General features: G+C 44.5%; 1 protein-coding gene across 1 annotated transcript in view; it reads left to right on the plus strand.

The window, feature by feature from the left end:
* Positions 1-12,495, plus strand: part of UHRF1 (ubiquitin like with PHD and ring finger domains 1) — a 12,976-nt gene extending 481 nt beyond the window's left edge. The window contains exons 2-14 of the mRNA XM_027706179.1: positions 2,724-2,987; positions 3,737-3,894; positions 4,267-4,482; positions 5,240-5,346; positions 5,515-5,701; positions 6,573-6,696; positions 6,784-6,891; positions 7,641-7,745; positions 8,676-8,819; positions 9,189-9,300; positions 9,422-9,579; positions 9,874-9,972; positions 10,997-12,495. Of these exons, the coding sequence (XP_027561980.1) occupies positions 2,724-2,987; positions 3,737-3,894; positions 4,267-4,482; positions 5,240-5,346; positions 5,515-5,701; positions 6,573-6,696; positions 6,784-6,891; positions 7,641-7,745; positions 8,676-8,819; positions 9,189-9,300; positions 9,422-9,579; positions 9,874-9,972; positions 10,997-11,143 (1,929 nt within the window). The 3' untranslated portion in view covers positions 11,144-12,495. The remainder of the gene's footprint in view (positions 1-2,723; positions 2,988-3,736; positions 3,895-4,266; positions 4,483-5,239; positions 5,347-5,514; positions 5,702-6,572; positions 6,697-6,783; positions 6,892-7,640; positions 7,746-8,675; positions 8,820-9,188; positions 9,301-9,421; positions 9,580-9,873; positions 9,973-10,996) is intronic.
* Positions 12,496-13,784: the final 1,289 nt, after the last annotated feature.

Consider the following 13,784-nt stretch of genomic DNA (forward strand, 5'->3'; position numbering starts at 1 on the left):
TATTCCATTTCTTCCTATTCCATTTCTTCCTATTCCATTTCTTCCTAATTTCTTCCTTTTTAATGTCTTTCTTTTTGATTTTCCTTTTAATTTCTCTTTCGCCTTTAATTTCTTCCTTTGTTTTGATTTCTTTATTTTTAATTTCTTTAATTTTTATTAATTTTTATTTCCTTTATTTATTCTTAATTGATTAATTTATCTTTAATCGATCTATTTATCTTAAATTTCTTTATTTACGTTTCACTGATTTCTTTTCTCTCGCGTGGAAATGGGGTGTTCTGCTGCCATCTAGTGATTCCCCGCCCTGCTCCTCCCGTGGGTTTGCACTAAGAGCAGCCGGCAGCAGAGTGGGCTTTATTTTCAGTTTCTCCTAATCATTTTCCATCTAACGTGTTGCTTTTCTGCCTTGACATCACCTTTGCAAAGTGTCTGAACGTTACCAGGCCTTTTTGTTTCATCTTTGGGGTTCTTAAAGTTTCTGAGTCTCACAAGTTTTACTGTTAAAATCCCACTTTACTTTGTAAATTGGGAGAAGCAGCTCATGATTATTGAAGTTCTTCGGCCCTGGCATCAAAATCTCACTGGGTGCAGAACACTTGAGTAGCATTATCTTCTCAACAATATGTTTATGGTTGCTGCTGTACAACTGTTTTCCTCCCTGGGAGTTAAAAAAGCCCCTAAATTAGCATTAAAGTCAACTGAAACTGTTTTCAAACACATTTTCCATATCCTGTTTAACCCTGTGCTGCAAAACCCTCGTGCCAAAGAAACTTCTGAGCTGGGGCTTGGTCGATCAAAGGGTTTCACTTCAGACAGAGCAGTTGAAATGCTGACTTGGCTGGAGATGGAGAATTTCTTCAAGTTGCTTTTTGGGGGGGGGTTTGCTCTGTTTTAGGCTGACTTGAGATATCTGCAGGTTGTAATTAGCAGGTGTGACTGTAGGATGTGGGAACACACCTGGATTAGCTTTAGTTTAACAAGCTGAGGCACCAGTTGCAGTATAAAAAGAGGCTGGTGGGAAGGTGGAACATCTCTGAAGGACTGGTGGGTTTGACCCTCCTTTCTGTTGGGTTAAGGTAGATTTGGGTGCACTGATCACCTGTTTGTGTTGTAAATCAAGTGATAAAGGAGGGGTTGGTCCAGGGTAGGTGCCAGCCTGTCAGCCTTGCCCTGAAATAGTGCAGATAAACCCATTTTCTGATGAGTTTTCAGTCAGGATGCACTTGCCCTACAAAGATAATTCCTCCTTGTGCAGCTCCAGGAGTTCTTAGTTCAGGCACAAACGTTTCCCCAACCTCTCTTAGTCCTTGTCCCTGCTGCTCTCACTGTGCTTTGTCTGGCTTTGGGAATCCCTGGAAATGTTCAGTTTCTTATTAAAACTTTTAAATAGGGTTAGAAAATGAGTTGCCAGTTAAAACCTTTATTCCTTTGTCAGAGGTTTGTCTTTCTTCAGCTGCTGGTGCTTCTTTCCCACCGTCCTTTGAACCCCTCTGTGGTTTCCTGTCCCATTCCTGTGTCAGCTCTCCCGTTTCAGTTTGCACCTGTTGTCACTCGTGTCCTGTGCTGATGTTGTTCCCCTGTCTGTGACTCTCCCATTTCTGGTGGTGTTCTCGTGGAGTTTTCATCCCTAAACCCAGAAAAAGCCCGGATCGCTTCCCGCGCACTCAGATTTCCCGGGATTGTTCCGCAGGCGTTCGATGCCATAAATCAGAATTGAATTATCAGAGTGATTCCTGTGAAGTGTAAATTTTTGTGGTTTTTGCTCTGCTTCCCCCCCCCGATAGAGAACAAAGCTCCAGGGATTGCTTTTTCTCGTGGTTTGGGCTGGAAGGGGACGATCATTTCCTGTACAATTTCTTAGTCAGACCTTAAATATGTGGGGAAGCTTGTCTGAACTTCTGACTGCTCCGAGGGCTCCACTCTTACATGTTAACCCTCAAATGCTTGTGCTCCTCAGAGCTCTTGAGAGGTGCTTCAGAGACCTATTTGTGCCTCTGCACTTCTCCTTTTGCAGGGGCAGGGTCTTGATTTGACTACATCCAGTGCCAGACTTGCCAAATAAACTCTCAGAATTACAGAGCTTGTGAAATTAGGACAAGCTAAAGAGAGGTTAGGTGGTTTCAAGTTGAATTGGGTCTTTTTTTTGATTTTACTTGCAATGGAAAAATTGTGTGTTTGCCTGGAGAAAAGTGGGTGATTGACTCTTTGGCTTCTACTCAATGCCACAATTAAGATGGTGTAAGAACAATCTGGATCATACAGAATTTCAATATAAAGACCAGTCTGTGTTAGTGTTCAGGATGTGTCTGAATTAAGGAAGAAATAATTCCTTTTTTAATCTGTAGGTAACATGTAATTATCTTCAGATCCTGATGGGAACGTTGGGGATCTGTAACTCTTTAAGTTCTTCTTCCCAGAATTGATATTTCTAGGGAAATGTGCTGCAAAACCTCTCAGAGGTGGTTTAGTGGTTTAGTCTGGTAACAAGTCCAGGGCAACATGGAAACCTTGTTCCTGTAACTCGTGGGGTCTTTGGAAAAAAAAGTAAGAAAACCAGTAATAAAATAGCAAGAACACCAATGTAACAGTAAAGTGTGATGGTGAAGTGACTGTGGATGGTTTTAAAGCCACGTGTTCTTTCTTGGCGCGTGGAGACCGTTCCAGCGGGAAGGTTTGGGAGCGGGCGGAGGGAGTAACCAGCTGCTTTGGTGCTTTCCCTGCAGATGGAAGATGGTCACTCCCTTTTCGATTACAGCGTGGGACTCAATGATATTGTTCAGCTCCTGGTCAGACAAAGCCCAGCAGTGCTTCCTGCTGTGAGCAAGGAGAAGGATTCCGAGCTCTCCGACACCGACTCCGGCTGCGGCTCCGGCCAAAGCGACTCCGACAAGAGCTCCCACAACGGAGAGGGTGCCCTGGAACTGGAGGGCCAGCCCAGCACAGCAGCACAGCCCGACTGGACCCACCCTGTCTTTGGCCTCTATAAGGTGAGTTCATCAAAAAAAACCTTCAGATTCCTCAAAATCTCCCCTCGGGTGGGAATTGTTCCTCTGCGGTCGAGGGTTTCTGAAAATCCTTTATGCCCCAATTGTGTGGGTAGTTCCTTTTTTTTTTCTCTTAAACCCTCCAACAACAAAGACAACAATACCAACAGACCCACAAAGCCACAAAACGCGACATGTTGTAGGTCAAAATATTGATTTTTTTTTTTTCATTTTATCCTTTGAACTGAAACTAGAATACATTAATTGATTGTAAAAAAAAAGCCCAAAAAGGCATTCAGAGCGCCTGGTTTGATTTTAAAAATCTTCCCAATATTTTTGCTTGGAGTCACTATGTTTGCCAAAGCTGAAACTTTTCTTGAATGAACAAAAGAAAATCTCAAGCAGCTGTTGAGAATCATTTTACTGGTGTGTTTCAATGGGTTTTATTACAGATCTAGTGATGTCTTTGCCAGGCTGTGAGCAAGACAGTTTGAAAGTCTGCTACAGGCTAAGCAAGAATGGTTTGTGCTTGCTAAGAAACCTGGTGGTGTAAAATGGATTTATAATCTTTTAAGTTCAACCTGAGCAGACTGGAGGACTGCACAGGATCAGGAAAGCAAAGGAAATGTTAATTTTTAAGACATATTGATAGTGGTGAAGTTCTTGAGGTGATGAAAGCTTCAAGTAGGTTTGGAAATGAATGGTTAATTTGTAAATCCACTTTGGTGAGCTGCAGCCTTTGCTCTGTGTAGATCAACGACTTGGTGGACGCCCGGGACACGGACATGGGAGCGTGGTTTGAAGCCCAGGTTGTGAATGTGACCAGGAAAAAACCTCCCAGGGAAGCAGCTGAGAGCTGCACAGACCCTGTCCCTGAGGAAGATGTGATCTATCACGTCAAATATGACGAGTGAGTTCTCTGCCTTCTTGCCTGATAAAGTCATTTTGGTCATGATGCTGGTGGGAAATTTTAGTGCAGAGATCCACAAGGTAAACCAGGGATTGTGTCACTGTAAGGTTGTTTTACAGCTGGAGTTCCAGGGGGGCTGGAATCGTGTTTTTTGGAAATATGAAATGCTGTTATCCAGATTAAATGGGGTGCATGAGTAGCAGTGTTAGACCGGTTGGTTCTGGCTGTGTCTGGGAGGGAGCAGGAGATTTTATTCTTCATGTTATTCTTGTGTTGCACAGCAAAATCGACCTGCCTGGATAAAATCTGTCGCTTCTCAAACTGATGTTGAATCTGATTTTCCTTCTCTGTCCCTCCATCCCTCCCTCCAAGTTATCCAGAGAATGGAGTGGTGCAGATGAGCTCCAGTAACGTTCGGGCCCGGGCACGGACTATTCTGAAGTGGCACCAGCTGGAAGTAGGACAGGTGGTGATGGTCAACTACAACCCTGATGAGCCAAAAGAGAGGGGCTTTTGGTATGATGCTGAGATCCTGCAGAAAAGGGAAACAAAAATGACCAGGGAGATCAATGCAAAGATCCTACTCGGGTAAGCAAATCTGTCACGGGGAATAAAGTGAATTTCCCCGACTTTTCTCAAGCTTTCCCAAGGTCTGGGTGACTCAAGAAATGGTGCAACAGAAGTGCTGGGGAGAGGTGAGAAGTGGCCTGTCCTTTTTGGGGGATTGACTTCTTCATGCTGCAGTTTTGATTAACTTCCACTGAGGAATTGGACACTCTAAGGAATCACAGAAGATACTGTTCCATGGACTCACTCGATGCTGAGAGGATGTGAAGCCCCATATTCACTACAAAGCATTGTTTTATGTGTTAATTATCCATTATGGCTTCACAAAAGCTGCAGTGTAATGTTGTGTGGAGGTATGATAATGTAGAACAAACCCTCATTTTATAAAGGTGATGAAAAGTTACTCCAGTTCTCTCCTGGAGACTTTCAACTTCAGAAAAAAAAAGGATATACTTTTTAAAAGTTTTAGATAATTTTCACAGGGTTACCAGAATATTCCTTTTTTTTTCCCCTCTCACTACAGGGATTTTGACTTTTTAACTATAAAATACAAGAAGAATCAGTCTGGAATATACTTGGAGGGAGGCAGAACAGTCACTGATGATAGTTGGAATGCTCTGAGTGCTTGGAATCTCACTGAGACAAAAGGGGATACCCTCTAATTGCACAAAAATGATTTGATTCTTAACACCAGAGCAGTCTGGTACATGCACAGCTGTGAACTCCTGCTGTGGGATACTTTCAAAGCCTGATCTCTTTTACTTTCCTCAACTCACAGGGAAGCTGGTGACTCCTTGAACGACTGCACAATCATGTTAGTGGATGAAATCTATAAAATTGAGGAACCAGGCAGTGCTTCCCCCATCCCAGCTGGAACACCAAAACGTGAGTCTTGGGGAGCTCTTGCACGTCTGTGTTACCCTGTGATGTTCTGCTGATTGTCCTTGGGAGGATCAAAGGTCTGAGAGTCTCAGGACACGTTTAGTTGTGCCTCCTTCAACTATTTCCATTGGATCTTGGCCCTTTCTGACTCTGCTTTCTGTCTGCTCACAGGGCAGAGTGGACCTGTGTGTAAAGCCTGCAAGGACAACCCAAACAAGACCTGCAGAGTCTGTGCTTGTCACATCTGTGGAGGGAAACAAGATCCAGACAAGCAGCTCATGTGTGACGAGTGTGACATGGCTTTCCACATCTACTGCCTCAACCCTCCCCTCAGCAGCATCCCAGATGATGAGGACTGGTGAGTTCTGGGTGTGGGATCACAATTACCATCTAATTGGGAGCAGAAAGTGAGGTCTGAGGCTTGAAGCTGCCCTTTGGTGGCAATGTTGTAACTGCACAGGTGTTTGTGTGTTTTGGGGGTTTTTTTGATAGGATTTCATAGCTTTCCTTGAGCTTGTGAGAGTAGGTTTTAGGCCAGTGGCTTCCAGCTTCTTTTCTGAGTTTTGGGATCTGGATGCCTGTTTTCTATACCTGCCTAAGGCCAGGTTGGGAAGAAACTCCTCCCTGGGAGGGTGGGGAGGCCCTGGCACAAGTTGCCCAGAGAAGCTGTGGCTGCCCCATCCCTGGGAGTATCCAAGGCCAGGCTGGATGAGCTTGGAGCAACCTGGGATAGTGGAAGGTGTCCCTGCCCGTGGCAGGGAGTGGAATGAGATGAACTTTAAGGTCCCTTCCAAATCCCAAATGAGAACCAGGAGGCTTCACTTGTGCAGTGCCTTTCCTGGGTCACTCCAGGCAGTCCCCAGGCCCCACCATCAGATTGGGCTGGTGATGGATGCTGGTTTGGATATGAAATATATACAGTGACAGATACAGAGAGTGAAATACAGCTTTCAATATACATATAGATAGTAAAATACACTGTTTTATTCCCTCTGCCCTCTTTCAGCATCATATACAATGATTTTGTGATAGAGCTGTTGTCCTGACACATCAGCAGTGCCTCAGAAGGTGCTGCAAGGACAGCAGCTGATACAGGTCTAATTCCAGTATGGAGAGGTTCCATGTCCTATCTAGTTTCACGTGGGAAATTGTAACATAACTCAGTATGTTTTGATGGAATTCCCTTTTAATTCAAGGCTTTGCTACTTGTTAATTTTCACTGACTTCAGGTATTGCCCCGAGTGTCGAAACGATGCGAGTGAGGTGGTTTTAGCAGGAGAGAGGTTAAAAGAAAGCAAAAAGAAACAAAAGATGGCATCTGCCAACTCATCCTCAAGGAGAGACTGGGGCAAGGTCAGTTCAGAGCTGTTTTACTCTCAAGATCAGTGTGTTGCTGTTAAATCCCTTTGGATTCTTGGCTCACTGGTCTCTCTGACTCAGGGCATGGCGTGTGTCGGCCGCACCAAGGAATGCACCATCGTCCCCTCCAACCACTATGGACCAATCCCTGGCATTCCTGTTGGCACCATGTGGAAGTTCAGAGTTCAGGTATGAAGCTGAATCCTGGCCTGAAAAATTGGGAAAATGGGAATGGTCCAGCTCTTACAAGAAACAGTTAATCTCGGAGTGTGTGTCCCTGGATGTGTAAGTGCAGGAGGGAAAGAATTCTGGCTTTGTCTGGATCAAGTGTTCCAGAACTAATGTTGTGTTGTCCAGGCCTATCAAGTGCTGGTTTATTTTTCTTTAGTGCTCTTTTTGGTAACTCAAAAAACCCAAAGCAAACATATTTGTTTCCAGGAGTTTGTCCTGGAGTTCTGTAGTATCTCCCACTGTTCCCCTGGAAAGAGTCTCTCAAATATTTACATGTATTACAAAAAAAGAAGGTTTCTCATCCTGTTAGAAAGTTGGGGAAATAAAAAGCACTGACCTATCCAGATCTTTTTTTAAGCATTAGGTGAAGGTTGCTATTACAAGTCTTTCAAAACCAATCCTTTTATAAAAATATTTAATATCCATATTATTCCTAAATCCCTGGAGCTTTTTAGTAAGCAATCTCAGCAAGATCCAAATTTCTAAATTCACATCACAAAACTTACCCACGTGTTCAATTGACTGAAATACTTGATGGCTCATTTTTTTAGAAGCATTTTTATTTTTCTTTCCTCTACGTGGAGGTTTTTTGGAGGATAGTGGTGAGAGCAGTTTCAACCCAAATCTGAAATAGTGTTTGGTTCAGCCCCAAGGCCAAGGGGTGATCATGTTGTTTGGAGCCTTGCAAACTGTTTCTGGTTTTCCAGGTGAGCGAATCCGGAGTGCACAGGCCCCATGTTGCAGGGATACATGGCAGAAGCAACGATGGGGCCTATTCCTTGGTCCTGGCAGGAGGCTATGAAGATGACATAGTAAGTAAATTTTGATTATTTATGCCCAGAACCAAACTAACTTGTTAAAACAAAGACTTGGCCTTAGTTACTTTTTACACTCCACATCAGACACTTGCCCATCTTCACTTAATTTTCTTCAGAAGAAAATTAGACAAGGAAAAACTACAGTAAAAGTGATGATCCTGAGCCACAGGATCATCTAAGCTAAGTTGAATATCCCCATGTCAGCTTTTGATCTCAGAATCCTCAGCTGCCTCTTCAGGGTCTCCACTGCACCCACAGTTTGAGCAGAGTCTCGTGGTCTCTGCTGCCAGATCTTCACTTCCAGGAGATCCTGTGTGAGCCACGTGAGGCTCAGAGGTCCTTGGCACTGCTCAGGGGTGGGACAAGACAAGAGCTGTCACCCTGACAGTTGTCACCCCGACTCTGCTCTCCTGGCAGTCTCAGGGAAGGACCACAGACTGAACCTGGGAGCTTAAACACAGGAAGTACAGAATCACAGAATCATGGAATCAGCTGGGTTGGAAGGGACCTCTAAGATCATCAATCCAACCCTTGATCCAACCCCGCTGTGGTTCCCAGCCCATGGCACTGATGCCACATCCAGTCTCACCTTAAAAGCCTCCAGGGACAGAGAATCCACCACTTCCCTGGGCAGCCCATTCCAATGGCTGATCACCCTCTCTGCAAAGAAATTCTTCCTGATATCCAACCTAAACCTCCCCTGGCACAGCTGCAGACCCTGAGCCCTCTTGTCTTGCTGAGAGTTGCCTGGGAAAAGAGACCAACCCCCCCCTGGCTCCCCCCTCCTGTCAGGGAGTTGCAGAGAGTGAGGAGGTCTCCCCTGAGCCTCCTCTTCTCCAGGCTGAACAGCCCCAGCTCCCTCAGCCTCTCCTCACAGCACTTGGCCATGGGGTTTTCCAGCATGTGATGGACTCGCTCTGACTTTTCCAGGTGGTGAAATACTGGCCCGAGACGGGGAAATCTGGATTTTTAGTGTGGCGTTACCTGCTCAGGAGGGACGATGAAGAACCTGCTCCTTGGACCAAAGAGGGAAAGGACAGGATGAAAAAGCTTGGCCTAACAATGCAGGTACTCCCTTGAGACATCACCTGGACACTGAACTTGATGGATAGGAGGAATTTTTCTGTTCCATGCTCTTATTGAGGATGATCCTTATGTAACAATTCAAACTGAGGGGGGGCACAAATGCTTCCATTCCTGTGAGATTTTTTTTTTCTTTATACATCAGGAGGCTGAAAGGGCAAAAACTCACTTTTTTTTATACAAAATTTCCATAATCTGCATAAGTGCTTCAACAAAAGCAGGGATGTGTTGCTTAAAATAGATTAAAACTGCCCCTGGAGCAGTTCTCCAGAGGTCAGCCTTGGACCTGTATTAGTCTGTTGAGCCTGAACTGATGTGTCTGCGTTGGATGCTCTTTGTTTTCTTTCCTTGTAGTATCCTGAAGGATATTTGGAAGCTGTTGCAAATAAAGATAAGGAAAAAGAAAATAATGGAGAGGATGAGTTTGATACCCCGGGGAAAGGAAAGAGGAAAAGGAAATCAGCAGGTTTGTGGAGTAGGCAAGTGGATATAGAAAGCCTTGTAGGTTTTTTTGTGCATTTTACTTAATGTCTCTTTTCTGGTGATTTTTTATTTGGTTGTTCAAAAAAATCACTGTTTTCTTTCAGGTGGGGAGGAAAAACCCGTCACCTCTCCAGCAGGGACCCCAAAGAAAACTAAAGTTGAGCCATACAAGCTGACAGCCCAGCAGAAATCTCTCATAAAAAGTGATGAAGCCAATGAAAAACTGTGGAATGAAGTACTAGAGGCTCTCAAAGATGGACCGGTACATCCTGCTTTTTATCCCCAGAGGGACTTTATTCCCAGAAATAAAGGGACAACTGTAGCTGTGCTGTCCCTGGATACAAACCTTGGCTGCATCAAAGAAACAGCCTGAAGACCTACAGTGGTTTTATTTTAGTGTGGACATCCCCAGCACATTTAATGTGACTGTTTTTACACTTCAAGATTTATGGGAAAACTTTCCGTGATGGAAATAATCCCTTACATTTAACGTGGGGTGGGGTTCTGGGTTTCAGAGGGTGGTGGCAATAACTTGATTCCAATGTTGCCTTCCCAGAAATTCCTCAGTAAGGTGGAAGAGGCCTTCCTGTGTATCTGCTGTCAGGAGGTCGTGTTCCGGCCCGTCACGACCGTCTGCCAACACAACGTGTGCAAGGTGAGGGAACCTGGGCCCTGCTGAGCTCAGCCTTGGAGGGACCTGGGGAGGGCTTGGTTTGCTTGGGATTTCTGCCAGGAATTTGTCCTTTAGCATTAGTCAGGTTTAGAGGGATTTTGGACAAGGGATGAAGGGACAGGACAAGGGGGGGGAATGGCTTCCCACTGGCAGAGGGCAGGGTTAGGTGGGATACTGGGAAGGAATTCTTGGCTGGGAGGGTGAGGAGGGGCTGGGATGGATTTCCCAGAGAAGCTGTGGCTGCCCCTGGATCCCTGGAAGTGTCCAAGGCTGGGTTGGAGTAACCTGGGCTAGTGGAAGGTGTCTCTGCCCATGGCAGGGGGTGGAACAAGATGAGCTTTAAGGTTCTTCCAACCCAAACCATTCTGTGACTCTACTTTATTAAATTAAAACAACAATAAGCATTATGGCCATTATTAATAAGGGGGTAGAACAGGATGAGTTTTGAGGTTCTTCCAACTCAAACTATTCTTTGATATGTGAAAACTGTGATTTGATGGAAGTTCTTTGGCATAGAAAAGTCTGTCTTTTAGAGGAAGTTCCAGTCTTGGGTTGCTACTCCCTGGTTCTTTTACAGGGAGCTGAGAGCTTCTCTGAGGGTTCAGTGTCACTGCTGGGGGACTAAGGGGATCTTTAAGGTCCTTTCCAACCCAAACCATTCTGTGCCATCTTTACCTGTTCATCTCATCCCAGGCAGTTCCCATTTGGCCTCAGTAGTTTTCAGAAGCTGCCGTGTTGTTCCCCTCTGTTCTCAGGACAGATCCTTCCCTTTCTCTGCTGCTTTATCCCTTCCAACCACCCTTTTCTGACCACTTTGCTTTTAATGGGTTTGATGATGATGAGATGATGTGGAATCCAAAATGATGTTGGTTTCCTGGGAGCATTGGAGGTGGTGGTTGGAACATCTTGAGGTGCACAGAGCGAAGTTTTCTCTCCACCTCGGCCCTTTCCCAGCTGAAACTCTGGAAGCACACATCCCTTAACCAGGAATTCTTGTGTCCCTCAGGACTGTCTGGACAGATCCTTCAGGGCTGACGTGTACAGCTGCCCTGCCTGTCGCTACGACCTGGGCAAGACCTACAGCATGGAGGTGAACGAGGCCCTGCAGGACATCCTCACCCAGCTCTTCCCTGGCTACGGCAACGGCCGGTGATTCCCTAAAGCACTTCTCCTTCCCTTGGGTTCACACTTAAACCACGGGCTTAATTTAAAAAAACAAACAAACAAAAACAAACAAACCAGCAAACCTGTAGTCTGTGTTCTCCCAGACCCCCCCTAAAAAGGTTTGAAGTCTTCCTCGTTTTTAAAAACCTATAAACTCCAAGGACTGTCCTTTTTGTGCGTTCGTGGATTTTCGTTTTTGTTCTAAATGTTGAAGTTTGCTTTTTTTTTTTTTAATTGTTGTGGTTTTTTTCTCCCCTCAAACCTGCCACTCATTCAGCACAGAATTATTTGTTCTTAATGGACTGAAAGTGCTTCCGGTGAGGCTGCTAATGATGAGGAAAGTTCTCAGAGTGCCCCCCGTGCCCCCCTTTTATTTTTATTTTTATTTTTTTTATTCCAAAAAATGGCTTGGTTGCTAGAACAATCTTCACTGTCTGGGGATTTGGCCATCAAGGTAGACTCGTGCATCACCTTGGCAGCATTTTGATACTCAAAATTTGTACAAGTTGGTTCCTGGCTTTGTACCACAAGTGGGTATTTGCTATTTTTTTTTTGTAAGAACTGGGGTTTTATACGTTTGACAAAAAAGCCATTTCCTGCTAATTTTATATTCTCAAAACCATAAAGCTGCTTGCTTAGAGCCAAGTAGTTGGAGCAATATGAAGTACTACCTCACTGGACTTGTTGTAGGGAAGGATTTGTTCAGCCAGGCGCTGTCCTCTGTCCCGAGATGCCATTGTGGAATATCCTAAAGCCATCCTTAAGTGCCTTTTGTCCTTTGCTGGAAGACTGGGCTCTGAATCACCATATATATCTTTTTTTTTTTTTTTCATAAGCACTGAAACGTTTTTAACTTGCCAGCCAGATCTTTGGTAACATGGAACACTGTAGCTGTGTGTGATTAGTGTGGATTTGCAGAGGATCAGGTTTCCTAGTGATAGGTGAATTAAGGGTTGTGTTTTTTTCCTTTGTTTCGCTGCATTTCCACCTGGAAATGAAAAATAACCAATTCTGGCTTTTTCTATGAACCATTTTGTATTGGACCTGCCACCGAGAAGGCTCACTTTGTATTTTTCTACCATTACAAAAGTTTGCAGTTCGATACCTCAACAAGACAGGGATGTTTTTAATCACACTTTACTGCAGACAGACTGGAACAAATGTGCCTATTTTTGGTTTTCTTAACTCTTACCCTTTGGAAAACTATTATGTTAATATGTTAGGGAAAAGAAACCCCACCCCACAGCATTTTATAGATTTTTGTTGTTGTTGTTGAATTTGTCAAATTTTTGTACAATGTGCAAGCTGAAGTTCTCAAAATAAATAACTTTTCAAATTAAATGTTGACTGTTTTCCATGAATTCTTTGGCTCCAGAGTGGTTTCCAGACCCAGTTGCTTGTGCAGGAATTTGCATTTATGTCCCATTAAGCAAAGGCTTCAACCACTGAGCTTTTCACAAATGGAGATGAAGGAAATGGAAAAAAACATGAAGGTGTTGAAAACAAAAGCTGTGAAATTAAGCATCAGTGGCACCATCTGACCTCTTTAAAGTAAGTTTATTTTAAGGTCAGTGTTAACATGAAGCACTTTCAGATATTTAGATTTCATTGAAAATGTCCTTCCACTTTTTATTCTGTGTTGTGATGGGAAGAATTGGGGGTGAGGGAGTGAAACGGAGGAAGAGTTTTTGTATTTAAATTGAGAGAACTCACTGCAATGACTTTCTTAGGTGATTGCTTTTGTTATTATTTGGAATTTGGGAAACAAACTTTGTTTTCCTACAGAAGTGTCGGGTTGTTTTTTTTTGGCTTGAATTAGAATTTCTCTGCAAATCAGACACTTTATGGTGGGATCTGCAAATCCCAAATTATAAAGCCCTACTGGGAGAATTCCTGTGCTACAGAGGGGGGTTGTGGATATGAAGGAATTGTGTTTTAATGCTGGAGATGATTAATAGGATGAGGTTTCACTTCCATTCACTCTGGTGTCCATCTCTGTTGTGAAATTCTGGAGTAAAAATCCAACATGTAACATGTGAGTTGGTAACAAAGTATTTTGTGGATCAGGAATTAGGAAGGGAGAGTGACAATGTTGCAAAAAACTAACCAAGGATCTTGCTGCTATTTTGGGAATTCCCAGGGAATGCACAGCACTGATGCTCTGCAGGCCTTAATGAGCTCAAATTAAAAAAGTGCCCCTGATAGTTCTTCGTCCTGGCAGCCTTCCATGGTCCTGGAATGGCAGAGAGTTTGGGAAGAGAGTCTGGTGTGTGGGGATGGTCCTGCTGGAGGGGGGGATGCTGGGGCTGCTCCTGTGGCACCTCCACAACCCCCTGACAGGAGGGGGGAGCCAGGGGGGGGTCGGGCTCTGCTCCCAGGGAACAAGGGACAGGACGGGGGGAAATGGCCTCAAGCTGTGCCAGGGGAGGTTTAATTGGATATTGGGAATATTTCTTCCTGATCCCCCCAGTCATTGATGATCACCCTGGTCATTGGTGATCCCACCTTAATTACCAGTGATTCCCCTCGGTCATTGATGATCCCCCAGACCATTGATGATCCCCCTGTCACTGATGATCTCCCTGGTCATCGATGTTCCCTGGTTCCCCTCCCGTTATCGATGACCCCCC

This window comes from Neopelma chrysocephalum, unplaced genomic scaffold (assembly GCF_003984885.1).
Source record: "Neopelma chrysocephalum unplaced genomic scaffold, ASM398488v2 Primary Assembly neopelma1_365, whole genome shotgun sequence".
Classification (NCBI taxonomy): domain Eukaryota; kingdom Metazoa; phylum Chordata; class Aves; order Passeriformes; family Pipridae; genus Neopelma; species Neopelma chrysocephalum.